This window comes from Scomber scombrus, chromosome 9 (genome assembly GCF_963691925.1).
Source record: "Scomber scombrus chromosome 9, fScoSco1.1, whole genome shotgun sequence".
Lineage (NCBI taxonomy): Eukaryota > Metazoa > Chordata > Actinopteri > Scombriformes > Scombridae > Scomber > Scomber scombrus.
Window position 1 is genome coordinate 19,030,806 of NC_084978.1, and position 27,979 is coordinate 19,058,784.

Sequence of the window (27,979 nt, forward strand, 5' to 3'; positions counted from 1 at the left end):
GTATTTTGCCTTTATTCCTATTCCTATACTTTGCACACTCGCTGTTCATATCATCACACACCACACATATTCATTCTCAAAAGCTCTTGACGATGTACTCTGTCTTCTTTGCCTCACTGTTGAGTTCCCCAAAGGTGTCAAAGAACTGGTCCATGTCTTTCTGCAGCGCTGAATTGCGTATTTCTGCATCAGTGCGGGCCCTTTCAGACTCTGCAATCTTAGCCTGCACAGCCTGATACCAGTGTCGCTGCTGTGCGAGGTTGGTTTTCAACCGAGCAACCTCTACGTGCAGCTCCTCGTTTCTCTGCTCCAAGCTGAGGTTCAGGACAAGGGGGAGGAAAGGAGAAAAACAAGATTTTTTAAATTAGGTGAATGTAAAAAGCATAAACTTGGTTGTGAACTTCTGCCAGTGGGTTAGAGTGAGAAAAGATAAGCAGTGGATTTGAATCTCATTTGATTTTGGTGAATTTTATTCTCAACTTTCAAGGATTAATATGAATTATTTTGGATTATGATTGAAGATCTTTCCTTTGCTATTATGAACTTCTATGTTAAGCTAAATGAGCTGTAGTTTTCCTCTTGTCCTTGTCAGCCACTACCAATGTCTGACATTACACTGAGACTTGCTCTATCTATATCAGTAGTAAATAAGGTATGTGTTGTGTCTAGGTCAGCAGCATGGACCCTTAAATTAGCTCTCTTTCCAGTGCCATGAGCTTTTTTCTATAGGTCAAATGAATAGGATTTATTTTCAATTTAAACTCTACAAAATAGGGTTTTTATAACACACACGCAGTGTACCCATAGATATAGCATATCAGAGTAGTAAAAATATAGCTTTACAGTCTAAACTGGAAGCAAAAAAATCAGCATTGGTGAACCACAGTAGACAATCATTCTTTGACATCTTAATATAGTCAGTGTTTCCGACATGTTTACGTCATGGGAAACTTGAAGAGAATTTATTAACAGTTGTTGGTGCACTGTGAACTAAACAGGATATAAGGTGAAGCTTGGGGTCAAATGAGTGACCGGAGCAGCACAGCTGACTGGACACACACTTTCTGAGCCTGGGAACATTGTGCTTTTTCTCAATGGAAATACAGCAAGGGGCTAGAAAATGCTCATACTTAAGCCAGTGAAGTGAAAATGTATTGAAGCCAAGAACGTAAGCCTGTGAAATTTAAGACATTCCCTTTTGTCTTTAACACTGTGTGCCTAATCTCTGTAACGTGTTTATGTGAGCTGTGTAGTTTGAAATTGAAATTGAAAACAAAACAAAATGAACATTACCTGATTATTCGAGCCTCATACTCTTCCCTCTGTCTCATTATCTGCTGTTGGAGGCTGGTGAGGAGGCTGCGAAGTGCACTGGCAGAGGGGTCAGCAAGGGGTACGGGAGGGGGCACCCTAGGAGCCCAGGATGAATGCTCTTGGTGCTGGGCCTCAGCTTGAAGCCAAGGAGCTTGGCACCCAGTTTGGCATTGCTGAGGGGAACTTGTTGCAAGTTGTGGCTGAGGAGGCGACATCTTTTGAGAGAGCAGGGGATGCAGCATCGGGTCCCCCTGCTGAAATCCACAGGATCCTGAGTCCAGCTCAGGCTCCTGTTCATGCTCCTTTTCTTGGTCTGGATTCTGGTCCCGGTTGATGGAGCCACTTTCAGGGAGGATGATCTCACAGGAAGACCAAGGGCTCTTCTCTTCACTCACTCCCTCACCCTCAATCAATCCCTGGAGCTGCTCAGGGGCCCATGCTTGGTACATCTGTTCCTGTAGGTGCTCTGGGAAGTTTGTTTCTATGTCAAAGGCAGCCTGGAGGCTATCAGGGGTGACAGCATTAGGAAGGTTATCATAGAGAGACAGAGCACTCCGGTGTTCTTCACTCTGTGATGGGCTGGGGCTCTGGTTCAGATGAGCTCTGTCCTTTCCTCTACACTCTGCTCCCCAGCTACTCCCCTGCTCTCCCCCTCTCTCTCCTCCTCGTGCTCTGTTCATGCCTGGGCCCATCTCTGCTCCCCAGCACTGTCTTCCCAGGCTTTCTCTCCAGCTGCAGTAGCTGTGATCTGGCCAGGCGCCAGGCCCTCTTCCCCCACCAGCTAGTGTGGGAACCTCATCCACAACTGGAGCCAAACCAGGGTGAGGGCTGCAGGGGCCTGGGAATCTGGTTACAGCAGGGCACAGAACTCTACTCTCCATTTCCTTTTCCCTGGCCCTGCCTCGCTGGGCAAAAGGTGGGCAGTTGTCGTACAGGGGATCCGTGGAGCTGGAGTTGTCTGTGGTGGGGGTTTCAACAGGAAGACAGGGCAGCTCCATGATCTAAACAAGCACATGTGGGTGCTGAGAGCCTTAGATAACTGCCCTCCCCTCCTCTGGGACCCTTAGATTGTGGATTTGTGAGCGTGCTATGGAGCGTCCCTGGTGGTTATACTAAGAAAGACGTGATGTGTGGTGGGGAGAGGAAGGTGTAAGAGCCCTCCTCCCTTTTGGCTGGCTGTCTGCTGTGCCCCTGACACTGCTGCCCAACGGTAGTCAGGTTGTAGTGTGGGTGTAGCCGACAGGGACTATGTGTGTGTGTGTGTGTGTGTGTGTGTGTGTGTGTGTGTGTGTGTGTGTGTGTGTGTGTGTGTGTGTGTGTGTGTGTGTGTGTGTGTGTGTGTGTGTGTGTGTGTGTGTGTGTGTGTGTGTGTGTGTGTGTGTCTTTAAGCAAGACTGATATCAGCTGTTACTTTAGCACAGCTTCTGAGGGAGGGACCAGGGTGTAATATAGTCTGGCTCATTCCTAAAGACAGTCACACATAACTGCAACCACAGAAATAGACGGTGGCCATGGGTACAAAGTGTGAAACACACACAATAAACCCCATAATCTGCTATAAGCACAATATTCATGCATCGAAATCTGCCAAAGACACAAATGTATAACCAAAAATGTAAAGATTTGATATGATTTGACTGAAGCCTGTTAAAGAAATGACACAGTTTTTAGATTGTACACTCATCTTGCCTGGCCTTACTTCAGCTGAGTCATTGAGTTCACCCTGTGGAATCTACTACTGAGCATTTATCTCATTTGTGAGAGCTGCTCTGCACCAAATCAGTGCTGCCATCAAGAGGAGCCTGGTGACAAATCACACTATCTCTCAGTCAACAGGAGAGAATTCTGGTTGATATTCTGGAATGTTTTATTTTTCAGGGGTAGAGAAGAAAGACACAATGGTAGGAGGAGTTTGTCATTAGGAAAAGGCAGAGAGGGAGAAAGGGTTAAAAAAAAAAAAACTCAAACTCTTAACACAGGTCCCATACTCAATGAGTATTTAAACCACAAGGTGGAGCTACAGGCACATTTAAGGAGAGCTTTTACTTTAAATGGGCGGTGTACCTTGAAATCATTGAAGACATTTATTTTAAAGACAAGGATGCTGCTTTAGTGCTATCATATTTAGATTAATATGATTTATTTTGATCTTGAGATATTTTTTATCCATGCATTATTTTTACTTCTTAGTGCACTGAATCCAAATGGATGTGATTATTCAATCTGCTTTTCCTTACAGTTGATTTTTGCTCCATGTTTGAGGAGTAGAGGGAGTTAGTTGGTTTCTGAAGCTTCTTAGAGACCAGGTAAGGGCTACTGATCCACTATTATCTACTGTACTATACTGTGCCATGGGGAAATCATTATCAAAGGCCCTTCCTCTTAATCAGAGGAAACATCAATGCACATCTCTGCGCGTTGTCCTTCAATTACCTCCAGTCAAATGGCTGGACAGAGTGCGAGTAAGTGACGTCTTTCAAACTGTTTTTTAACAGTGCTGCCAGTTTGTGATAAACCACTGGAAGCACTGTTTTACACTACCGATAACAAAGTGTTCCACAAGAGCCTTGGAGTGTCACTGCAATGCTTCATACATCAAGGATGCACCGCAAACTTCATTCCAGTCAGTTGTCCGTCAACACTGATAAAGCTCCACTCTTATCTGCCCTATGTAAATCATTCTGCGCCCTTCAAGGCTGCACAGACAGAATTTCAATGTTTTATCTGTTTGTAAACATACCCTGCGTTTCCTAAAGTCCTTCATGTGGCATCATAAACAGATACGGGGAGATGATGTGGGATACTCTTAGAATGTCTGTGTTGTGAAGGTGGGTCTAGAAAATGCTCTGAAATGTTCATACTTGGGACAACAGACAGAAAACTGAACCAACAAACATTTGCTTTAATTGTTCTTGTGTCCCTCTGAGGCTTTGCCCCGACCTTCACCTGTCGTTTTTACCCCCTCATCCCTTAACCCTGTGACTGGATCTCCACCATGCAGAGGTTAAGCTTCCTTCAAGGCCCCTCATCACTCTGGCCCTCCCTCCTCCTCCGTCTTTCTCCACTTCCTGTACATCTGCGTAACTGTTTGTAGCCATGACGACGGAATCCATGGCAGCACAGATCCCTATGGTTCTAAATAATAAAGGTGCATGGATGAAGCAGGGAGGGAGGGTGGAGAGAGGAAGGGCTCTGTGGCTATTTTAGCAAGTGTCTCAATGGAGTAATTGAGGAGGGCCCTTGTTAACAAGAGACGGAGTCTGCTTAACAGGCAAAGCTTCCAAGGGCAACGCACAGCCAGCATCTCTCTGAACTGCTGAGTGGATATAGAAAGGCATAATGCACATATAGTCCAGGCTATACATTCATCAGTTAGTATAAAACTAAGAAAAATCAGCAGATGTGAGGCTGTGGATGTTGACAAGGGGACAAGCAGATTGGCAGCAACTGGGACTGTTAGGGAGAGAGGAGAGATAAGGGGAAAAACAGGCAGGGTTGGTCTGTAATATGATGGTGTATTCCTGCAGGTGTGTTTTTGAGAGATTAACATTCATGCCTCTCTTTCCTCTGATCCCCAACACCCCCCCCCCCCCCCTCCTCTCTTACTCTCTCTCTCTCTCTCTCTCTCTCTCTCTCTCTCTCTCTCTCTCTCTCTCTCTCTGCATGTGTGCTTTAAAGCTGCAGTACTACCTGAGCAGATTATATATTATATACTATTTCCTTGCTGTTTACTCATGTTTTATTAAGACAACCATGGTTTCCTATTCTGCAGTCACCTCAGTAGCTCAGCTCCTCACAGTCTGCCTTCGATGATGTGAAAAGTGCTGTATGTGACTTTAGAGTAGGGCTTTTTTCTAATTGTATTCATATTTAAAGAAGGGCTCCAATCTTCTGAGCTTCAGAAACTAAACTTATTATAATAAGTTGATAAAACAATCAAACAAAGTCCATTTAACAGCTATTCTGGTTCTCTTAATCATATCACATGATCATCAGTAAATTGAATTTGTCCAGTTGTCATGTATTGAGTTTCAATACATTTGATTGAATCCAATAACTCACAATCAAGCGATATAGTAGATAATCATACGTTTTTTTTTTGTTTGTTTGTTTTTGGATACACAAATATATTCCAGATATTCCTTCAAGTTTGAGATGGATGAGCTGGATTTTTCACAGTGTGCAGAATGATGTATGTGCAGAGTTTAATACTAGAAGGCTGTTTTCACGTTCATCTGCTGAAGGGGAAATTTTGAGTTTAAGGAATTGTATCTATGAGCATGATTTGAAGCCAATCGAGGGCCAGTAAACAACTTACACAGATGTGATGTGGAAACGTCTTCAAGTTACAAGGATTTTAAACCAAATAACTGAAAATTTGTGTGGGAAATAATGCTAAACCTAACCTTATCCCTAACCCTTCCAAACTGAGTATTTTTGTATGTTCTAAAACCTTTCTGGAGGTGATCTTTAACTACGCTGGGCACATTTTCTCTATTTTAAGGAGTGGGATACATACAAGTGCAGTGACCCAGTCTCTATTGGCTCCTCAACTTTGTTTGAAATCCAGAATTGACCTTGACCCTGTTGAGCAGAATTATAAATCTTCATGTCATGAAGCATCTGTACATCGCTCTCATCCTTTTTAAAAACGTGTCTGTTTCAAGGTTTCACTCACCACAGTGGATTATTTGAGAACATGAACAAGGTGTCTTCTGGCAACACACTCAAATCCACACACACACACACACACACACACACACACACACACACACACACACACACACACACACACACACACACACACACACACACACACACACACACACACACACACACACTCTATCTCTGTGCCTCTTTTTCTCCCTCTTAAACAATCCTACATCAATTTATACACTGGAGATGTGCGTCATTGGTATCCCTGTGTGGGTAGGTTATGTTGCTGCCATGCCAAATTAGATTATATTGCTTTTTTAAACCATCCCTCCACTACACGTATCCTAGATTAAAAGCCTTGGCACATTTTAACTTCTGACACATTCACACGTTCGTGTGAGTGTCCACAGGCTCAACAGTTTCATTATAGCTCATATCATTAACATTATCATTACTGTTATCTCTTGAGGCAGCTGTGTGATGTGATTATCTAACCAGTAGTATGATGGTATACATTTGTTTGCAGGATTTTTTCCATCATACATTTTGATGGTCAATTAACAGACCTGGCAGAGTTACCATGGGAACAACTTCTTTTGGAGTAGACAGCACAGGCAAGAGCGCTCTGGAGCAACACCTTTAACAACCAACCTGCCTGTCTGACTGACTGCAGCCCCGAGCTGCTGATGCATGTGTTATATGTATTCATGCAACTCCCACTTTGCATCACACAGCTGTCGTCCCAGAGTAAGGTGAGACAGATGTTCACTTTACTCAAGCTGAAAATTAAATGGAGGGAAAGAGAATTTCACTGGAAATCCCCTTTTGAGCCGAGCTGTTATGAGTGTGTCCTGTTGTTGGATTCCTGGGTGGGGAAAGGAGGAGGAAATCTGTGAGAAAAACTTGGGAATAAAAGCAATTATTACTGGTATTTTGGATGGATGGAGAGGAGTGAAAGTGAATTGAGAAAAGGGAGGAGACATAAACAAAGTAAACAGAACAGAAAAATAACTTAGGAAAGTAAGGGGAAAAAAAATTTGTCCACATAAGTCAAAAGAAACAGAACAAGCACCCAGACGAGAGGGTGGAGGGTCAAAGGGGAAATGCTGCCGATTTGAGGACTTATTCATGGTTTCTTTGGAGCACCCCTCCAAAGATCTCTTTGAAAAGTAGCATGTTTGAAGTGTCTGCATATGTGATTGTGCGTCAGTGGGAGGTGGAGCTGAGGGCTGGTAGAACAGACAGAAAGACAGATACAGAGAGTGAGGAGGTGAGATAGCAAGGGAGGATGACATGAGGGAAGGACGGGTGGATGTAAGTGATGTAGACAGCATGTGAATGCTCTTTCCTGCAAACTGTGGGGCCCTCAACAGCCATCAACAGGGTTAGAGCACAAAAACGAGTTATTAAAGGGCCCAATGCTGATCTGTCACATTGATAAGGGTAGGACACAAATGCTACAGGAAGGCAGGAGGGCAAGATGGGAAAGAAAATGTTCCAAAAATAAAATAAAATAAAAACAACAGTAGGGTTTTAAATCAAAAAGAAATGAAAATGAAATGAAAAAATAAAAAAATGATATGTGCACTGATGTAAATGCACGGCAGAAATTGCAGGGACTATCAGCTTTTTCTTCTCCACGCCCTTGTGAGGAGTAAGGACATGTCCGACTGTCTAGCTGGCAGCTAATAGGCAGACAGAGGCCTGACAGTTTCTCAGTTTAAACAGGATGATCTGGGCTCACAGTGTTGGCTCCCAAGCCCACAGAATGTGTGTGTGGATGAGCACACATTTGAAAGACGTCCAGTTTGCACAGAGTGCCAGGAGAGCTCGCCTCATTGGCTAGGCCCACATCGCCGTGGGAGACGGTCCTGGGGTGGCTGATGGGGTCTGGGAGAACAAACAATGGGATGATGGGAATAGCCAATGTGAGGGTCAGAGGTCAGCAGGGTGGATTACATATATGAGCTGTCACCTTCCTTGCTGCACCCTTATGTTGTCATACACACTCAGGACAGGCAGCAAATATCCTTTCATGTAAATGAATGCGTAGCAATCATATTATTCTTTGCTTCTCTCAAAGTGTGTGTATGTGTGCATGCGATTGTGCTGAGGCAGCACTGCATGTGTACACTGTCCAAGTTAGCGAAGCCTTAATGCAGCATGAGTAAGACACAGGCGTTTACCCCTGGTCCCTTTCTATTTATAAGCTCCAAGAAAGCCACAGCTCATATTTATTTATACAACTGATACACACTGAGATAGCAGAATTGAGGGCTGTTATGCTGCAGATAAGCAGGGATATGTGTATTTATGAGCTCACGGTTGGTGTGGCTTTATGAAACAACAGAGATAAACTGCTTTGTTTTATGGATGAACGTTCACACAACTCAGCGATCGTTGTGTTTTTACGTAGCACAGAGGGTTTAACATAAAGTGGGAAACCGATCATAATGACTCCACGGGTGATGATTGTATCTGTAGTGATTGTGTGTGGCGTGTGTGTACTGTAGATGTGTTTCTGTAGCCAGACCTGCCAGGCCCCTATCCCCCTCTGAGAATAGTGTAGGAAGTCGGTTTCTGTGCTGTTTACACTGTAAACGGACAGGAATTGTGCCTGGCTTTCATTTCTTAAACAGACACACAGAGCCACTGCTGCTCTACCTCACCCATCAGCATATACACTCACATTTCTCTCAGCTTATTATAATTTGGTGGCCTTTTTTTTGTAGTTTTGGCCATCATTTTGATCCATTATGATAACAAAGTAACTGCTGTGATCTGGGCCAAGCCAGCAATTTAGCCATATTATCTAAGTGAGCATTACATTACAATGTTTGTAATAATGCCTCAATGGGGCTAACCTGTGTCATTTCCACTTTGGCATTTCATGTTCACATTTTCACAGCTCTATGTGTGTACATGTGTATATTTTTGTTTCATGTATGTTTTTATTCTATGTGTACTGTGTGAGCCTCGTCAAAGACACATTTCCATCACCTGGCAACGGAAAATAAAGATTTTCTGTTTGTAATGTAATCTAAATAGCCATGTAATCACAATGTCCCCAGTTCTGGCTTGGGGCCTTTGTTGCATGCCATCAACCCTTTTATCTCTCTCTCTCTCTCTCTCTCTCTCTCTCTCTCTCTCTCTCTCTCTCTCTCTCTCTCTCTCTCTCTCTCTCTCTCTCTGTTTCGTGTCAGTCTCTGCTGTCATCAGTCACAATTAAACCTTTACAGCAATTCTGCTGTATTGCCACATCTCAGCAATTAACTATCAAAAAACTATGATGGAAAAAACTATATAGAAACAATACCAATGTAATATGAAACTGACATTTAACATCAAGATTTGTAAAGTTAAAACAACTGATAAAGGGGACAAAATGAACACTTAATGGGTGAAGGTGGAAAGAACAGAATAGGAAAGTAAGACTAAGTAAGTAAGTAAGAATTAATGATTATTTACTTGATTAATAATTTATTGTATTGTCTATAAAAGAAAGAAAATTGTGAAAAATGCCCATCATAATCAAATGTCTTGCAGTAGTCCAAAATCCAAAGATAATCAGTTTACTATTGTTTAGAACAAAAAAATCTTAAAATTCTTACATTTGAGAAGCTGCAACCAGCAAATATTTGGCATTTTATTAGTTTATTTGATTATCTTAATATTCTGTCTCCCTGCTGCCTCATGTGTTTTAAACCACACGTCTCAGTTCAAACAAAAACCTTTTTGTGTAATGTCTGATTTTAATTTCCTCATACTTTATTTCAGACCTACTGTATGACGGCATGAACTGATATGTTAATAACTGCAGAGAGACGCACAGATTGTAGAAATATCACATTTCATCAAATATGTTTGCAGCAGAGTGGCTACAGTAGAAACAGTTCTCCATTTGGTCATTTTGACAACCTGAGCTGAATATTAATGATACAACTGTCACAACAGGAAGCCTTCGAGGGAATCTATCCAAATCTCTGGTGTGTTCTTCAAAATTCAATGACTTTGCTTGTTGCCGGACACTGAAACAGGCACAAGGGTTAACAAATATTTGCTTCCTGATTAAAAGTTGGACAGATTATAAAAAATCTGCGTCTTTTTATCTGCAAAGCTGAGTAATGTTTGTTATCTCAATGGCATGTTTTCTTGTTATTAGTCTGTCTTTGGCTCCATTGCTGCTATAGTTGTGTGCAGAGACGGTGGTGCTAGTGGTAAACTAAAGAAGAGACATAGAAAATAGAGATGAAGCAGGGTGAAAGTAACACTAAGAAGAGCCAGAGGCTGTATGTCTCTATTTCACACCACTGTCTTCCTCAGTGGGAGGGCTGATGATCACATACTCAACTGTCTACTTCTGCGTGTGCATGCGTGCGTGCATGTTTCTGCACACCTACCACCTCCAGCCCTGCAGGCACAGACATTTGCTATCTATAGAAAGATTGCTCTCTCTTTAATTCAGGCTCAGAAGAGACTTGTGTTACAAATGACAATAATAAAAGATTCACAGTGCAATTGTTCGCTTCCTTCTCTGGATAGTCATTCAAATTCCCATGGAGGATATGGGAGGGTTTTATAGTGCATAGCAAGAAGACCAATAGTCCATCTATCAAACACAATTCCCAAACCATTATCAATCCTTCCATGAGCATATATCCAGGTAAAATAAAGAGCCTTTTCCAAAATATGATTATGTGTAAGAGGGTGACCATAAAGCAGAGATTTAATAGGCAGAGGACCACATTCATCAGATACTCTTTAAAGTCTCTCACACAATGACAGGAAATAGGCTCATTCAAGCTTACAGAGTATCCACATAAAATCAAATTATTAAATATAATGCTTTCCTTCTCTTCTCTCTCCATCTTTATCTCTCTGCCGTGCTCGTTTGCACACACGGCTGCCTGCTCGCTCCTCCCCAATTCCACTCCGTCTTCATGAGCAGGCTTTTTGAAGATTTTGAGATTTGGTTCCCATCAGGAAATGTGTCAGGCAGAACAATTGAAATATTCTATTTGCATCAGAGATTTTTTGAAAAAGGGGTGGGGAGGGCAATAATTTGCTACTCCATATGAAGGAGAATCATTGTAGAAACTTTCGCATGTGGTGCCCGTTTGCACTTTGAGCATGAGAATTAAGAGAGATGACAAAGAAAGCGAGACATCTTCAATCTATTTTTAGAATGAGTAAAAATTGCACAAAAGCGTGAAGGCATTCACGTTTTAATTTCAGCTCACATCTGAGCCACACCACTCCGCAGTGATGGGGATTTATACAGTATTATTACCTGCTGTATGGATGCAAGGCTGCATCATTCACAGTGTCCTCTGTAATGTATCCTTTCACAGCCTTTACAGCCTCATTACATGACAGTCAAGAGGCTCCAGAGTTGGCTCACTTGTTTTGTCCATCCCAATTCAACCATATTGAAAAATAAAGTATGTACTGTATACTAATTTGCAGTAACAGTATTTTTCAGTAAGTGATACAATATGAGCTATTACATCAAACTGCAACCTTGGAAAGTTTTTAAAAAGAGCAAGCAAAATGTAATATTTCTTATTGTTGTTGTTTTTGGAGGTCATCCTGAAGCTGTTTCACCTCTATTTCATCACAATGTGTTGCATGTGTTTTGCAGCTGTGAGTAGCTCTTCCATTTCCTTTGTGCAGTGCATCATATGACACCTTGTCCAACAACAAAACACACAAATATGAGCACATTTAGTATACATACCGACACCTTTGAGCATACTCAATTTTTTCACTTCCATTGTATATTTCACACATGTTATGTGGGATTCTTTCTATACCAGTGCTTAAGTGTGTTTTCACTGTTGAAAAGATAAGACGCCAGGGAAGAAAAGCTAATAAAATACCATGATGAAGAATACTAGATAAAATGGTAAAAAAAAAAAAAAAAGATAAAACGCAATGAAACTGTCCTTTAAAAAGTCCAATGCCAATATCATGGCATTATAGTTCAGAAAAGAGGGAGCTACTCAATTTCACGGGTAGAGCAGGGGGAGGGGCCTCCTACAACCTGGTGGCTGCACTGCTTCCGGTCTCGCTGTCCCTTCTAGTCGCTGCACCCGCTGTGCAGAGGCGGGCAAAGCACCTTCAGCAGTGGATCCACACTAACAGCAGCAACCAAGTCAGTTCTCTTGGTTCACGTTCGTTCATCTTAAAAGCCACACTCTCACTCTGTCTACCCCCGTCCAGTCAGCAGATTTTCCCGGCAGCACTCCTCAGCTCTGTGGTCTAAACTCGCCGTCGTGCCTGCAACTGTCGGCCTCCCCCGTACCATTTCCTGTCGCTCACCTGTCTCAGGTTGTCTCACAGACAGCTGTCTCTCATCACCTTGATCCTCATTCCCAAAACATGCAAGATTAAAAACAGCAAATTCATAAAATCATTTAAGATAAAAGTCAAACCATGCAACACGCTATGTATACATAAAATATATAAATATTGTAACGGACTGGGTGCTGTAGAGCTAGTGAAGAAACGTTATTCAGTGCAGATAGAAGAAGTTGAAGTACTGATGTCAGCTTCCGGTGATCCGAGGGAGACAGCACACCTGCACACCTGTAAGTGGCTGGGAGCTGGGTAGGGAGTTAGTCTACTTTTACCGCTAAGAGACAAGTCAATGTTATGACGGACTAGTGTAAAGCTGATGGCAGATGTTTTTGTTATTTTGGTGTTGGCTACAGCCTACAGTAGCCTGTGTTATTGCGCATAATAAAAGTTGCAACTTAACCATCTGACTTCACGGCGCTTAACTGGCTACGGACGTTACAATATGACAAAACCCAGACTAAGTTTGAAAAAAATCCTTTGATCAAGTGATAAGAAAACTAGCTTTTAAAAGACACTTTTTTGTGAACAGCTCAGATCTGCTGATAGTTTCCACCTACAGCTCCAGATGATCCAGCTCTCATCTGAACTGGTTTAATTTGAAATCCACTGGTTTCCTGCATTAGGCCTACAGCTTATGAAAGGATACCTTTAACAAAGGGAGTGTTCTCTTGTTGACTGTTGTTAGTTTAATTTGCATTTTGTGTGCTCATTGCATGGAAAATCAGTGTGCCCACACAACTAGTAAGTAGCTACAGAATTTGAAGCACAAGCTCCAGCAGCAAAATGGTATGTTCATTTCAAATAAATGCACAACTGGTTCATTATTTTAACAATTGATTTTGTTTTTTCTTCTAAATATGTCCAGTCTGATCGCACACGCTTCTTCCCCTGTTGGACTCAGCGATGAAGTAAGTGGAATGATCTCTTAAGTCATTAAGATAGTTAAGTGACACAGTTTTGCAGAAGTTTGGATTTTGTTGAATTTGTAAGGCTTGTCAGGACGAGTTTTGTTTTATTGCCAGCTTTTTATTGGCAGCACCATATCTATTCTGTTCCTTCACTTGTTTGGCGCAATCAGTGTAAATATTGTAAATAGTAATCTCATTGTAAACACCACATGTTTTGATTTGCATTCCTTTTTTTTCTTGTTTATCTCTTCTGTTTGTTGTCCTCTTACTTTTTATATTCTTGCTGGATGTGTTTCCCATATTAGAGACATAACAAGACTAGATCTATAACCTGCTGTATTTCTGCATTAAAAGTAATTAGGCATGAAATAATGACGATCAATTTTCGAGATTTTCAATATTATAGACACATTAAGAGTGTTATAATGGTAATTATATTTATCGTTTCAGTATCATAGTAATGTATTCACTGACTGTGCCCCCTGCCAATGTTTGAAGGTGTTCTTTGTATCATTGCTGAAGGAGCTATAGGCATTTTTGTACATAAGTTTCACAGTTTCCTGTATTTTCACACAACACAAGTTACGCCTGTTTCATCACATTTACGGAGACTCTTACCTTGGTTAGTCTAATTGCTTTCTCTGTTTCATAAGAGGCCTCATTAAAGGAGAGGCAACACCTAGTCTCACACACCCATAATGATTATTCCCCTGGATCTTATTAGGTCTCGTATTCAAGGAATCAATTAGGACCCAGAGAGAGATTACAGAGACTACTAACCCTGATCAGCCAGCAGTTAAAGATGAGATGTGTAGTCATTATTTAACCATTAGATCAGCATCCAGACAGGCAAGGAGTAGAACAGGCAACAAGCCAACTCCAATACCACAGAGTGGCTGTAATGATGGGAGCAAGCAAGAGTAGGAAGACGGGTAGAGAAAAGAGAGCAAGGCTACAGGGCGCTGTCAGAGGGAGAACAATCTAAATTGGCCTATTGAAGAGAGCTGGAGGGAAGCAGAAGAAGGGAAATGAGGGAGGACAGAGAGAGAAAAAAGCAGTGAGTATGTGGGCCAGGTCTCTTAAAGGTTCCTGTCACATTGGAAAGGTTCCACTGTCTGCAATGCCTTCTTTCTAAAGGTAGACCTTGTTTGAATGAGTTATCATTTAAGACAGTTTGACTTCTTTAACCAAGATTCATTGCTTTTACAGCCAAGAAAACCAAATTCAATTGAGCACATCTCAGTATTTATGGAGTATGCAAAATGTGTCCAGAGCTTTTCTAGAGGACTGTGATGTGATTTGGCCTGTCTCCTATCCATAGTATTTTACAGACAAAAGAGAAACCCACTCCAGCACCACCTCCTCCTCCTTCCTCCCTCGCTGCCGGTAGCCATTCTCAACTATCCATTAAGTGCACCAGCGACATGCCTGGAGGAAGAGAGGGAAAGGTCCACACTCTGTTAAAGGGATTTTCTGAGAGATGGAAGGACACTGAGAGAGGCAAAGAGGGAGAGTTGGGTAACAATGAATGGGTAGTGGAAGAGAGAGCTGAGAGAGAGAGATTGGGGAGGGAGAGGTGGCTTTAAAAAAAAGTGGAGGGGGGGGGGGGGGTAGATTTGAGAGAAACAGGAGGAGGTGGATGGATGGCATTCAACTGGATATAAACATGATGTAGAAAATACCCTGTGACCCACTTTTGCCATGTCAGTCATTATGTTCCTCTTGGCCATTTCCTGTCGCTGGTTAGTCATTAACTCGCTGTATGGACTCTTATTCACTATGCATGAGATGGAGCCATCAGTTAGAGTATGCAGTGCTGCACTATCTGAGGGAGATATGCTTATGCTATCTGCAGGAGAATGAAAGAAGCAATTTTATGGGGAGATGAAGCTCAGCCCTCTTTTTCAACCCAGACTCTGTTCAAGTAACCTTGGCCAGACAAATATTTTGTATTAGTTTCTGTGAAAAATTGAGACATAATACTGGAGCTTTCTGTCTATATGTTAAGCTATCTGTATTAGCTACTGTACTGGACTATAATATTTGACAAGGAAATAATTTTAACACAGATGAAGCAACAGTTGATAGCATTTAACAGATTTAAAGAGTTGTTTTGTTGCTGCAGTTGTTGCATGCTAACAACAACAAAAAGTTCAAAATTAGTAAAGTTCCCCTCCAGACATGTTAAATGATCTCCTTAAAATCCTTAAAATTACATTTACTCTTGCTCTCTTATTAAATATTCCAGAAAAGTCCATTCTCAGTGTTTGTGCACTGGAGGTGTTACATTTCCATATTACAATCAATCAATCAATCAATCAATCAATCAATCAATCAATCAAACAAACTTTATCTGTATAGCATTTTTCATAGATCACAATGTAACACAAAGTGCTTTACATATTCAGAATGAACATACATAGGAACCCATTAAAAACAGGAACTCATTAAAAATAGGAACTCAGGAAACACCATCATAACTCTACAATGAGGAAACACCAGAGGTAGGATTAAAATTTAAAAATAAATAAAAAATAAATAAATAACTTACGCTTGTGTAAGTTCCAGACTGGACCACAATTAGCTGCAAACTAGTTGTGATGGCACAAATAATGCTTGCAAGTACATGTCTTATATTCAAATTTTCAATGAGCACAGAGAAACTTTTCCCTTTCAGCAGTTGAATTTGATAACAGTCTTCAATAATTGTTAAAGTCTGCAAATAATTTAGTTCACAGTATGGAAAGAAAACTATAATATCATGTTTTCAGTTTGTCAGGAAGAGAAAAAATCATGAGAAATTATAGTTTATCAAAAAAAAATAATCCAAGAAAGCTAATCAGCCTTTTTGAAAAAGATAGTCAGATTATCCTACATATTAGCCTATATTTAGACTATAAAATGTAAGTTCTAAAGTTCTAAATTACATATGGGCCAAAACTTTATATGCTGACACCTGAACAAAGTAGTAGAAACGTAATATGTAATTTCTGATCATCTTATTCCAAAACCATGGGCATTAGCATGCTGCTATATCAACTTCCTCTATTCAACAACATTTTGGAACCTGATTGTAAGAATGTGTTCCCGTTCAGCCACAAGAGCATTTCAATAATCTGTTGGAAGTGTATAACAATATTTATGGAGGTTAGCAACAGAGAAAGGATTTTTGGCAATTAGACTCCATTGAGATGAAGCATTAAGCACAGGATGAAACATTAAGCACAGGCCTATATGAAGACAGAAGATGGGACAGGATCCTCCCAGAGTTTAGACAGTGGTGGTGGTGCAGTTGAGTCTGTGGGTGGTTGACATCATCATTCAGATGAGTCTTCCTGGACATCATGTTGATGGAGAGGCGGTGGGTTGTGCAAGACCGTGGTTTTGAAAGACAGAAAAAACAGCTTATTGGGACTGATTGGCCCTTCACAGGTAGAAAGATCAGTGGTTGGGTATGGATGTTGACAGTGCAGGAAAGCTGAAGTGGTGGAGAAAATAGGACAGAGGGAAAAAGTAGACACCAAAGCTTTATAATGATGTTGGGTGATAAGGTCTGGCTCTGGTCTTCCAATTCATCCAAAATGGGTTTGATGGGGTTAAGAGCAGTTCACTTCTTCTACACCAAACTCTGAAAACATTTTTTTAATTGGATCTAACTTTGTGCACATGGTCATTGTCAGGAAACCGGAAAAGACCATAAACTGCTCCCACAAAAATAATGCTCACAATAGAATTAAAAAACTCCTCATTTGAAACAAGTACACAAGAATATGTGGACAGGTCAACAGTTAATTCCTTAAGATAATTATATTGTAAAAATGTAAAGGGGTTTGGGGTATATGAGTTTAAATAATCCTATTAAATTACCTCTACTTCATACACAAGTCAATTTAAAGACACAATTTGAAGTAACACTTTTCTGTTGTCTCACCTTGTGTGGAGGTTGCTGTCCTTTTGTGAATGTTACTCGCCCTGAAATTGAGGCATGATGGTCTTGTCAAGGGGCACTCGTGGTCCAGGAGAGCATAAATTAAAAAAAAAAATTATTTCCCTGAATAATGAATTTATAGATCAGCCATGCATCAGAAACTGGGCCGTATGCCTGCACCACACCACGCTGCACAGCTCTCTGCGTAATCTTCGCTTCAAGAATCTGCTGTCACCCCTGGGATAACGCAGAGGTTCAACGTCTAATACTGTTTAATGGAAGGCAGGGTAAGGACTCACACACATACACTGTCTTAAGGAGGTCAGGAGTTTGACCATCATGCTGTACATCAGCTGATTCCCACCACCACACCACACAGTCCCAGTTTGATTCTGTAAATAGATTCTTCTTTCTGTCAGGCACAGCCTGTAGCATCTGGGTGTTTGCAGAGAGGGCTTTCTGCTGGTGGGCAGCCAGCACCAGACGGCTGGGAATGGCCTGAATCTAGATGTAAATCTGGGTTCAGACTCCATTCACAGCCTATGTGCCCCCCAGTGCATTCACTCTCCTCTAACCTTGCAGGCTGAGGTAAGGGAGGAGCTAAATGCTTTTAGGTCCTCTTGGTTTTTTATATTTATTTCCCCTTCAATAACCTCAAAAACATTTTCTCCTCTCCATCTTATCCACAGCCTGTGGTCTTGTCAGTCTTAATTTTTGCAAATACTTTGCAACACTTTGAGTTTGGAAAAGCTGAACAGGACATTTTATTCTTTTTGTGATTTATTTGTCATCTACTATTATGATGTTGGATATCTATGTTAAACATGGTCAAAGTTCCAAAACTAGAGATGATTTTATGTTAAAAAAAACAAAAAATAAAAAATAAAATCTCCCTGAAAGTCAAAAGCCTAGGCTCAGCCTGCTCTAAGCCATTGATGTATTAAAGAGAACTGGATATTAACGCGTTCAAAGATGGCACCCATTCATGAGAGTTGCTCAATAGTGCAAGAAGCCCAAAAAATCTGTCATGTTACCATCACATTTTTTCATGCTTCCATACCAATCTACATTTTTGGGCCCATGGAGCATGCAAGTCCCTCTCCAATGTGTCCAAGACTTCGGCTGAGCAAGCCAGCAAAATTACAGTTGACTCCAGTTCACTTGAATGGGGATAAAGTCATTTAATCTTGCCAATCTTTTATATTTTCCAAATGTTATTGGATTGAATGAATCAAATTGAGATAACTTAGTTAGTGATTTTGCAGAGATTGTGATGCTTAGAAAAAATGTATTGACTGTTTTACAGATTGTGTATTGAGTTTGTGTGCATCATGTGACAGACCTAAAAATTGTAATTACATGGTTTGGCCACTATGTCAAATTTGGACATAGGCTGAACTGATGGCTGCATAAAGGGCCATTATAAAATAAATGAGTTTTTAAAAAACTGTAATTCATGCAAAGATATTCCTGTAATACCCCAGAATGTAAATATAGACCTGGAATATTTGTGCATGATGCATCCCCTCTAAATGCTTTCAAATTGCCCATTAAGTGGACATGAATGTGTAATGAGCAGCAACAGGATATATTAACCCAAAATGATGGGTTCAGACCCATTATCTGGCAGACAATGTTGCTATGATGACTTGGTATGCCCATTTCTGAAGACCTGTTATGGAAATGCTTATCATCTAGTGACAAAAAACAGTTTCATACAAACAAAAATACTCAAATGTGGGAACAATGAAGTGCAGATATGCAGATAGCTCAAAGTGAAGTCCAGTGTAACGTGTGTAGAATGATGACGAGCACAGCTGGGCATCTTGTCATCTGTTTTTTCTTTCTTTTTCAGTCCCGGTATGATGAGGACTTCTATGTATCAGATATGACAGAGGAGGTGAGAGGGAGTAAAAGAGAGATGCAGGTGGGCTTTGTAAATCACCATGAGCTGGGGAGAAAAACAATATAATAACAAACCCTGCTCTGAGGGAGGGCACATACAGTAAACAAATGATCTACTTCAAAATGAATTTGCCTGTTTTTTCTCAGTGGGACAACTGGCGAATCGCTGTGATTGTATTTTATTCCCTTGTGTGTGTACATCTGTCTGAATCTTTGTGCGTCCGTCGTTTCTTTGTGTGCAACATGTATCCTCCACATAATCGAAATGTAATATATATGAAGGCAAAGCTGAAGGATATTGATCAATCCTGTAACAGGACCTGTCGGGCCTCAGCGAGATAGAAATATCTATATCTATATTCTTCCTCTCTGTCTCTCCCTTCTGACTTTAGTCTCACACAATCAGCCTCCTCTTTGTCTGTGGACATATCTGCTTCTCCTGTACATTTGTCCTTCCATACGCCCACATCTGATCATTTTTCCTTCTTGTTCCTCCCCATCGGCCTTCACCCCCACACCTCCATGCCAGAGCAACATTCAATACAACTATAACTTTCCAGATGAACAAGAGCAAGTAGTGCAGTGTCATTGACTTCCCAGGACTCCAAATAAGGGTTATTTATCTCCAGACAGGGAAACTCATCAACTGATGTGTAACTGATAGTTTTTTCAGCATTTAACGGAGTGCAATCTTTCCCTAAGCTTGACTAAGAAGCTTAGTTGCCAAGAGATAACCATGAAAACACTCATTAGACTTCAGTTGCCACAAGCAGACACTATAGGGAATTCAAATTTTAAAAAATGTAGATTTTGCAGATATGTGCTGGATTCGGGGTGACATCAAATTACCTCTATAATGCACATTATGTGAGTAATGTAAAATAGTTGCATATGAATGTTAAGAAAAAGTCGAGGCACGTGAGAATTTACAATTGAAATTAGCACATGATGCTTGAGCAAGTTTATCCACCAGAATTTCATTTTAAAAACAATAACAGGCAAGTTATGTCCACTAATGCATGATTAATTCAATAATCAAACGAATAGATTACAAAAACCTAGAGGACATAATAACTAACATAAAAGTCACTTTACATTGTTTCTTCTTTGGTGGTATTTTCCACAACCTCTAAAACATACATCCTTATGAGACAAAGCAGCTATACTGATAAATGTTTGTTGCCTTTCAGAAAATTGGATTTTTAATTGGATCCACCTGACTGGAGGACAATACAATATCTTCATAAGTTTTGTCTGCAGTGTTGTTGTCTTGAGAAGGGTTCTCACAAGAGGATTGAAAACTCTGGTGCACTTTGTACAATTTTGTATCGACCCTTAATTTAATATTCACACATCATAAAGTACTCAGTCAACTGTTATGATAACAAATATCTCGTAACTTTCTTTGGAGATTGAGTGTTCTCCGTCAAGATTCTGGTCATTTATAAGCATCCATGGATCCCTCTTATATTTCATGTAGCACCCTCTCGTTAAGTTCCTCCTCTCTGCTCTCCAATTTCACATTCAACTCTCCAGGCATCATTTTCTATGTGTCAAGCCCACTGCAGCTGATTGTATTCACTGTTAGAAAATCTAATAAGCATTTAGTCTGTTTGTAAAATGCCCTGTGACAGAGAGCTTAATGACTTGGAGCTATTTACACATACATGTCAGCTTTACCATGTGGGCTAATTCGTCAACTGTCACACGGGCACTCTCATACACTGGGCTCCCTGCAGTTAGCTATTATAATACTAATGTTGTGGATTGAGATTGGATTGCTATTTTATTCTGGTCAGCTCAGGCATTCCTATAGTGATGTCACATATCAGGGAGAGACACTGCATTGCTGTAGCAGCTCAACTTGAAAGCAAAACACTATTGACGGAAGCTAAATGAGGCAGATCCAAGCTGCCCCTCATTTATATGACAGGACTAAAGATGCTTTTCCTTGCAAGCGGAGCAGTTTCAGCATCCCTCTCTGAAGCAGGCTAATTGACTAAAGCTGGTCTGTTTAAGTAGTTCAGAATACATTTTCTGTGACATTGCACTGTACCTATCCTGTGGTGTGTGAGGCATACATAGTTAAGCTTGTGCGTGCATGTGTTAATACCATCTGTGTGAAAGGTCATTTAAATTTTACACCTTAATAAGGACTTTTTGTTATTTTTTTGCAAAGTTCATGGCCAGTTCATTGTAAGGAATTGTTATTTAGGATCAAAGTGATGTGCCAGTGACTAGGGGTGCGTACACATTACAGTTCTATTGTATATACTATGTATATGTTCCATTTTCTATTTGCTGAAGCCCATCCAATGGACAAATTTAGGAGTGCATTTCCTTTGTAAGAGTTATTTTTAGCTGGTTCCACTCAGATTGTATATAATATACAAATAAACCGTTTTATGTACAGTTTATGGCTCCAGTAGATTTTCACCTTTGTTCAACTTCAACCACATACGACATGCTTGGTTGGCCCATAGAAACAAAGCTGCATTGTGTTTGAAAGTTATTATTCTCATGTGTTTCATCACCATTTTAGGTCAATGTCACATCACCAGACTGCAAAGTGTCACTTTTACAAACTGTTTACAATTTGTGATCGCATTAATCAATATTAATGTATTAACCGCATCAGAAATGTGACATCATTTCCTTCTTAGGAGCCGAGTGCAGAGAAATTTCAGTGAACAGAAAACTCATGTATCCACATTTTTAGTGGGGAATTTCCACAAAGTTGGGGCACTCACAAGAGACAGATTCATTTTAAAGATGAGAGATGGTATGAGTCAATCTCCCAAAACGTGGGATCAAACATTTCCCATTATGAAACTTGATAGCATCTTTTCGTCTTCTAGCTCAAGCCCAGATAATCCTGATGGCTTTTTATTTTATTATTGACAAAGCTCCTCCAAAGCCACAAAAGACATTAAACAACAGTTTTCACTCACTGAATAGTACTCACCATGATGTGTAAACTTATCTTTATTTGTAAAAGCCTATGGAGTTGCAGTTTAATGTAATAATATTCATATTAATTATGTATAATATATATAATCAATGTTTTAGATAATTCATACTCTCAGTAGATGGGAGATTTTAGAAGGTTTCTAATGTTGAATTTGTAATTTGGTTATACAACATTGCAAATTTCAATCACAAAACATAAAAGACAAAAAACAACTAATGGTGCTGCAGTTGTCTAATTAAAACATTAACTGAATTATGTTTTGGTTTTATTATGTTTTGGTAGAGTCAAGATAGTTCAATGGAAAATCATGTACTGCTCCTTTATAGGTAGGTAATAAGATTTGGGAATATGGACTGCCAGTAAAGGTCCTTGCGAGTATAGTAATACAAAGATGATGAATGAGTGAGAAAGACAGTGAGGCCACACACCGGAAATGTTAACGTAATGAACTACTGTCTGATGATGACAAAGAGAGGACAGAAACACACCCCACTGCAAAATGAGATTACTAAAACATTATAGGGGATGATGTCACATGTAAATGGTTGTGCAGGTAATGAGGCAGTCAATGTGGGTACGAAGGTTAAGCTCTCAGGTGCAGAAGAGCATGTACTGTATGCATTTTAATTAATCTATCACAACAGAAAATGAAACACAGGAAGAGTTGTATTCCAAATTTGTGATTAGATCATTTGGATATATTTAAAAATCCACTGTTGTGTTCAAATATTTGCTTTAAAGAACTTAAAAAACACAAACAGCAACAATTTTAAAACAACAAATAGATATTGTAAACATTATTTCATATATAATTAAATATAGGAGAGGCAATGATTCCTTCACTATTCACCAAATATGTGAAATGTCATCTGAACTTTACAACTCAAAACTGCACTTCGACATTTTATATATTTCAATGTTGTCACATTCTCTCACTTAGAACAAGTTTTTGGAGTTGGTAACAAAATGTCCTGCTAAGCGTGCAGTCTGTTATTTTTTTTTTCCATAAAATATTCAACTTTTCAGTCTGGTGAAGGAAATGTGAGGACCTCAGCATTTTTTTTTTGGCAGATACAAATCTCTGATCTGTTTATATTTTTGCTTCAGATGAAACAAGAACAAAGTGAGTCCCAGTTTTCACTTCTTACTTCCTCTCTGTGGCCAGCCATGATTTTTTTCAAGTTTCAATGGCCTGAACACACGCACGCACACACACACACACACACACACACACACACACACACACACACACACACACACACACACACACACACACACACACACACACACACACACACACACACACACACATGGTGTCTCTCTCTCTCTGATATGGGAGACCTTGTACACGGGTTCATGTAATGAATCACGCAGGAACACAATCAGCCTAAAACACAGACCATAAATCTCTCTCTCACACACACATTCACACAGCAGGTTTCTTGTTGAGCTGGTGCAGCACAGAGGCTTTCCTCACTTCATAACAAGTGTCTGAGCAGCCTGCGGGCGTGCAGAGCTCTTTCTATATATCAACCAGACTCCCAGGGGTTGGAGGAGGACATGTTGTGCTTCTCTTCCATGAATAACTTGTGTACAACAGTCTGATGTTAGCCATACAAGTGTCCCATCTGTAAGTGTTTAAGTGCAGGCATGCATGCAGATATTACTCTGTGCACATCTGCTCATATTTCCCTTTTCTGCCTGACCTACTCATTTCTAAAATTACTCACCCATTTCTTTACAAGAATGAAGCCTGTCTGTCCGAGGGGCAGACATGAGTGTTGTTGTTCATGTGAATTAAAGCCCACTTATGGGAACAGTTTCATGATTGAGCTGAAAGAGAGGGAGAACAAGGGTACAGGGACTAGTTATCCACTAGCTGATGTGGGACCTTCTGTAAGGAGCGGAATATAGCAGAGACTAATCTTTCACCCTAATACAGCTCTATACCAGCTGTCTCCCAAGTCCCTGCAATGAAGACAGATGATAGTGAATGACTATGATCAGTGAGAGCGGGAATTCATTTGCTAGTGTAAGAGAGTAAGAGAGAGAAAAAAGTGTGTGTGTACGCGTGTGCTCCAGCTGTAGAGAAGTGATAGAGAGTGAACCATTCTGTTTTCATCGGCCATTTCCCCAGGCTCTCCGTGTGTGCAGCCAGCACATATAGAGACATCGCCAAGATATAGACAACTATTCATGTAGCTTTAAATATTCAAGGTAACAGATGAAGCTAACATAATAACTCTGTGGTCAAAGAAACGTTATAGAGAAGCAACAGTTTGTACTCTGAGCAAACTCTAAAATGCAGATTATAAATTACATTGAGCAGCGGCCTGCTGCTTTTCTCAAGACTCAAATATCTTGGAAACGGTTAGCTGGATTTCTATAAACTTTGGTACAGATGTTTATGGTACCCAGAGGATGGGTGCATTTGATTATAACCTTGGAAATTGGTAATACATTGTCAATTATTTAGCAAGGTACCTTGTGGCTTCATTAAGTGGCAAAGGATATCATCATTCCTAGAGCAATAGAGACCTAATCATGTGGCTGTAATGAACTTTGCACAAATTGTGCAAGCAAACAGTCTTTTAGGTATCAACTGTTGCATGAAAAGCATAAAAGCTGATAAAATTCTCCCTGCATAAAGAATATGCTGCCTAGCCAAACCTAACACAAGGCCACAGAATAAAAAATGATTTACCCCTAAATTTGCACTTTTTATGAGTGTCTTATAGCACAATTAAATATAACAAACCTCCTTGTGAATGCAATGTAATGTGCTCAAAGCATTCAGATGAGCCTGACTGTGGCGGTACTCTAAGCTCTTTTATAAATGCAGCCCGAGGCCCTGGCATAGATTAACACGGGCCATCTGGGTACATGTGAAGTGCAGCTGATGCCATGCTACCAGTCTCTCTCTCATTAACAAGAAATTTAGTGACTTGTTAGGAATCAATCTTAAGAACAATTCATTTCCATTTTATAGACAAATAAGTAAAAATTCTACATGGTAAATATAATCCATAAAAAAAGGCACAAGCGCATTTTCCGCTAGTGTTTGTTTCCGTTTATTTTCCTCATGTTTTCCTTGTGTATCAATAAGACAGTGAGAGATTAACAGCCTCCCCCTCCTCACTGGGGTTTAATTCCCCCCAGGAAACATGAATGACACAGAACAGGAGGTTAGGTAGTTATGCAATAAATGGTACGTCGAAAAAGGAGATGCCCTTTTCAAATGCTCCCTCTGCTCTTTGCACCTGAGGGACATTTTAGCACCACAAATCTGCTGACTCATTAATGCAAGCAAGAGAATTTTTTTTTGCTGCACATACAGACAAATACACACACATGCGCATACTTCTCAAAGTAATCCCCTTGCTCTGTTTTTCCTAGCCTAAAATCAAATTGAGCAGCCGCCACTCTGAGCACCACAAAAACAATTTGGCTCCCAGTTAGCTGTGGAAATGGTGAATAATTATCAGATACAGTAACTGTGGCTGGAACATTTGTAGAGAATCTGACACCTCTCGTCTATACAGACTCACTCTCTCTTTCTCTGCGCTGGGAATACACATAGAGAGATGTGATGGAGACAAAGCAAGAGCAGGAGGTTGGAAATGACAGAATCATATAGACACACAGATACAAATGCTCTCACACAAACACAGAGTTTAGGCACATTTTCTTACACATTCATGCATGCACGTACATTCTGTAGTGACAAAATATGTGGCACGATAAGCACACAAGTGTAAATACAGAGGATTCTGAAAACGCAGCTACACATGCACAGAAAATGGACCCATTATTATCACCCCTTCCCCCAATAATGCATCTCACACATGAGCATGGAAGCTCCAGTGGGTTTGAATAGTATTTTGGATAAGCTGCCCTGAATGATTGGCGTGGGTGTGTGGGTAGTAGTGGGCACAGCATCTTCAAAGAGTCATTGTTTAGTGATGAGGTAGGCATGAAAACCAATCCGCGGGACGAGGAGTATAAACCTTTGTGCTTCATCCACGTCCATATACATTTTCTATAGAACCATGACAGCTATGCTGTTATGTCATCAGCTGTGTATTGAATCTGTCAGAGTCTTTAGCTGGCTGCGAAGACATGCTCTATACATAGACGCCTCTTTCTGTTCCTCCTGCAACAGGCCTACACACTCTGACTCACCAACAGCTCCACACTGATCCTCCAATAGCACGTATCTTAAAGATAGATCGACACTGCAAAAATCTTGCAGCAACAGTACAGTGGCTTTGTGAAAGGCTTTGTCTGCTATTTTCTGACTTTAGAAAACATGATTAAAGGAAGTCAGATGGGATGCTCTCAGTGAATTCTGTCACAATGAGAAAATGGTAAAAGGAAATGCATTATAACATTGGTAAACACTATTTCTCAGTTCTTCACCATAGTAACCACTGTGCAGGAGGATGGGCTGAGCCTAGAGGCTGAGTGGAAATGACAGAAGTAAATGTACTGAGCTGGAAAGGCTCATGGACATTTAGAGGAATTTTCTTTACTTGGCCTGTGTTCATTTGCATTTCAAATCAAACTCTGCCCTCAGGATGTGGGCACTTCAATAGTAAAGTGTGTATGTTACATAAGAAATCACTGCAAATGCAAAGTGTGTGCCCTATATTATACAATACATTACGATTGTCACTCATCTTCCACAACTATGTAGATGACAGTGGTCCCATCATCAACATCAGAATCGTCTTTGTTGGCCAAGTGTTTTTACACATACAAGGAATTTTAATCTGGTTAAGTGACTCGGTGTACGCGCACAGAATAACACACAAATCTTCGGAAATATACACAAGGAATGATATTATACTGTAAACAGGATACAATAGTGCAAAGAAGTGAAATGTGTAAGGAGTAATGAGATTTTAAATGGTAAAAAAGATCTTTCTTAATACTGTATTGTAGGTGTCTATGTACAGTATATACAGCATCTTCAGATATACCTGAGTGAGTGTAATGTATTGCACTTTTTTTTTAATGTACAATCGGTGTTATAGTGTTCCAGTGTTATTGCACAGTGCCACAGTGAGTTACCCTCATAAGTGTGATGGGGGAAGAGGGAAAAAACAGGTCATGTGTCTGGTGGTTTTGGTGTACAGTGTTCTGTAGCACCTACCAGAGGGGAGAAGATGAAACGGGTTATGTCCAGATGTGAGGACTCTGCTGTGACTTTTCCTGGCTCTGAATGCATACAGGTTCTGGATGTTGGGCAGGTCGCTGCCGATAGTCTTTTCTGCAGGCCTGGTGGTCCATTGTAGTCTGTTCCTGTCCAGTTTGGTGGCCGACCCAAAAAAGACAGTGATGGAAGATGATAGAACAGATTTGATGACAGTAGTGTAATACTGGGTCAGCAGCTCCTGAGGCAGGAAGTATGTGCTCTGCTGGGCCTTTTTGATGACTGTATCAATGTTGCGCTCCCGCTTCAGGTCCTGGGAAATTGTAGATCCCAGAAACCTAAAGGATTCCACAGTCGACACAGTGCTGTTCAGTATGCTGAGACGGAGGAGGCAATGTTGGGGTGTCCTCCTGAAGTCCACTGTCATCTCCACAGTTTTGAGTGTGTTCAGCTACAGGTTGTTGTGACCGCACCACAGGGCCAGCTGATCAACCTCCGATCTGTATGCAGACTCCTGTATGTCTCAGATTACGTCAATGACTGTCTTCTGCTAATTTCAAGAGTTCATTTACAAAGTCGCTAAATTCAAATTAATAAAATCATAAAATATGTTAATAAAATGGTTACTAGCTGAAAACTTTGAAGGTGATTTACATGGATTTATTTGCTTCATTATGTCAAAGCACCTAATATGAGATTGTTTTTTATCACAGCCATAAACAGAGTGGGGCATGCAGTGAGGTGAATATTTAGCCTGAAGGAACATCTTCTACTACCATACA

At 40.5% G+C, this 27,979-nt stretch overlaps 1 protein-coding gene across 1 annotated transcript; it reads right to left on the reverse strand.

Annotated features, from left to right (window-relative positions):
• On the reverse strand, window positions 1–27,624 carry LOC133985610 (uncharacterized). The gene is made up of 4 exons (XM_062425269.1): window positions 27,198–27,624; window positions 7,715–7,860; window positions 1,294–2,315; window positions 1–314 (listed from the first exon to the last, which is right to left on the reverse strand). Exons 1-4 carry the CDS (start codon window positions 27,622–27,624, stop codon window positions 77–79), a joined length of 1,833 nt encoding a protein of 610 aa, XP_062281253.1. The 3' UTR covers window positions 1–76.
• Window positions 27,625–27,979: the final 355 nt, after the last annotated feature.

Bases quoted from the DNA above. Each gene is read 5' to 3' on its own strand.
- LOC133985610 (XM_062425269.1), bottom strand. From the start codon at position 27,624: ATGACAGTGGACTTCAGGAGGACACCCCAACATTGCCTCCTCCGTCTC. The intron at 7,861-27,197 runs GTAGGTGCTACA...TTGTTCTCCCAG, and splicing joins GTTTCATCTTCTCCCCTCTG to ACCCCATCAGCCACCCCAGG. The intron at 315-1,293 runs GTAATGTTCATT...CCTGAACCTCAG, and splicing joins TATGAGGCTCGAATAATCAG to CTTGGAGCAGAGAAACGAGG.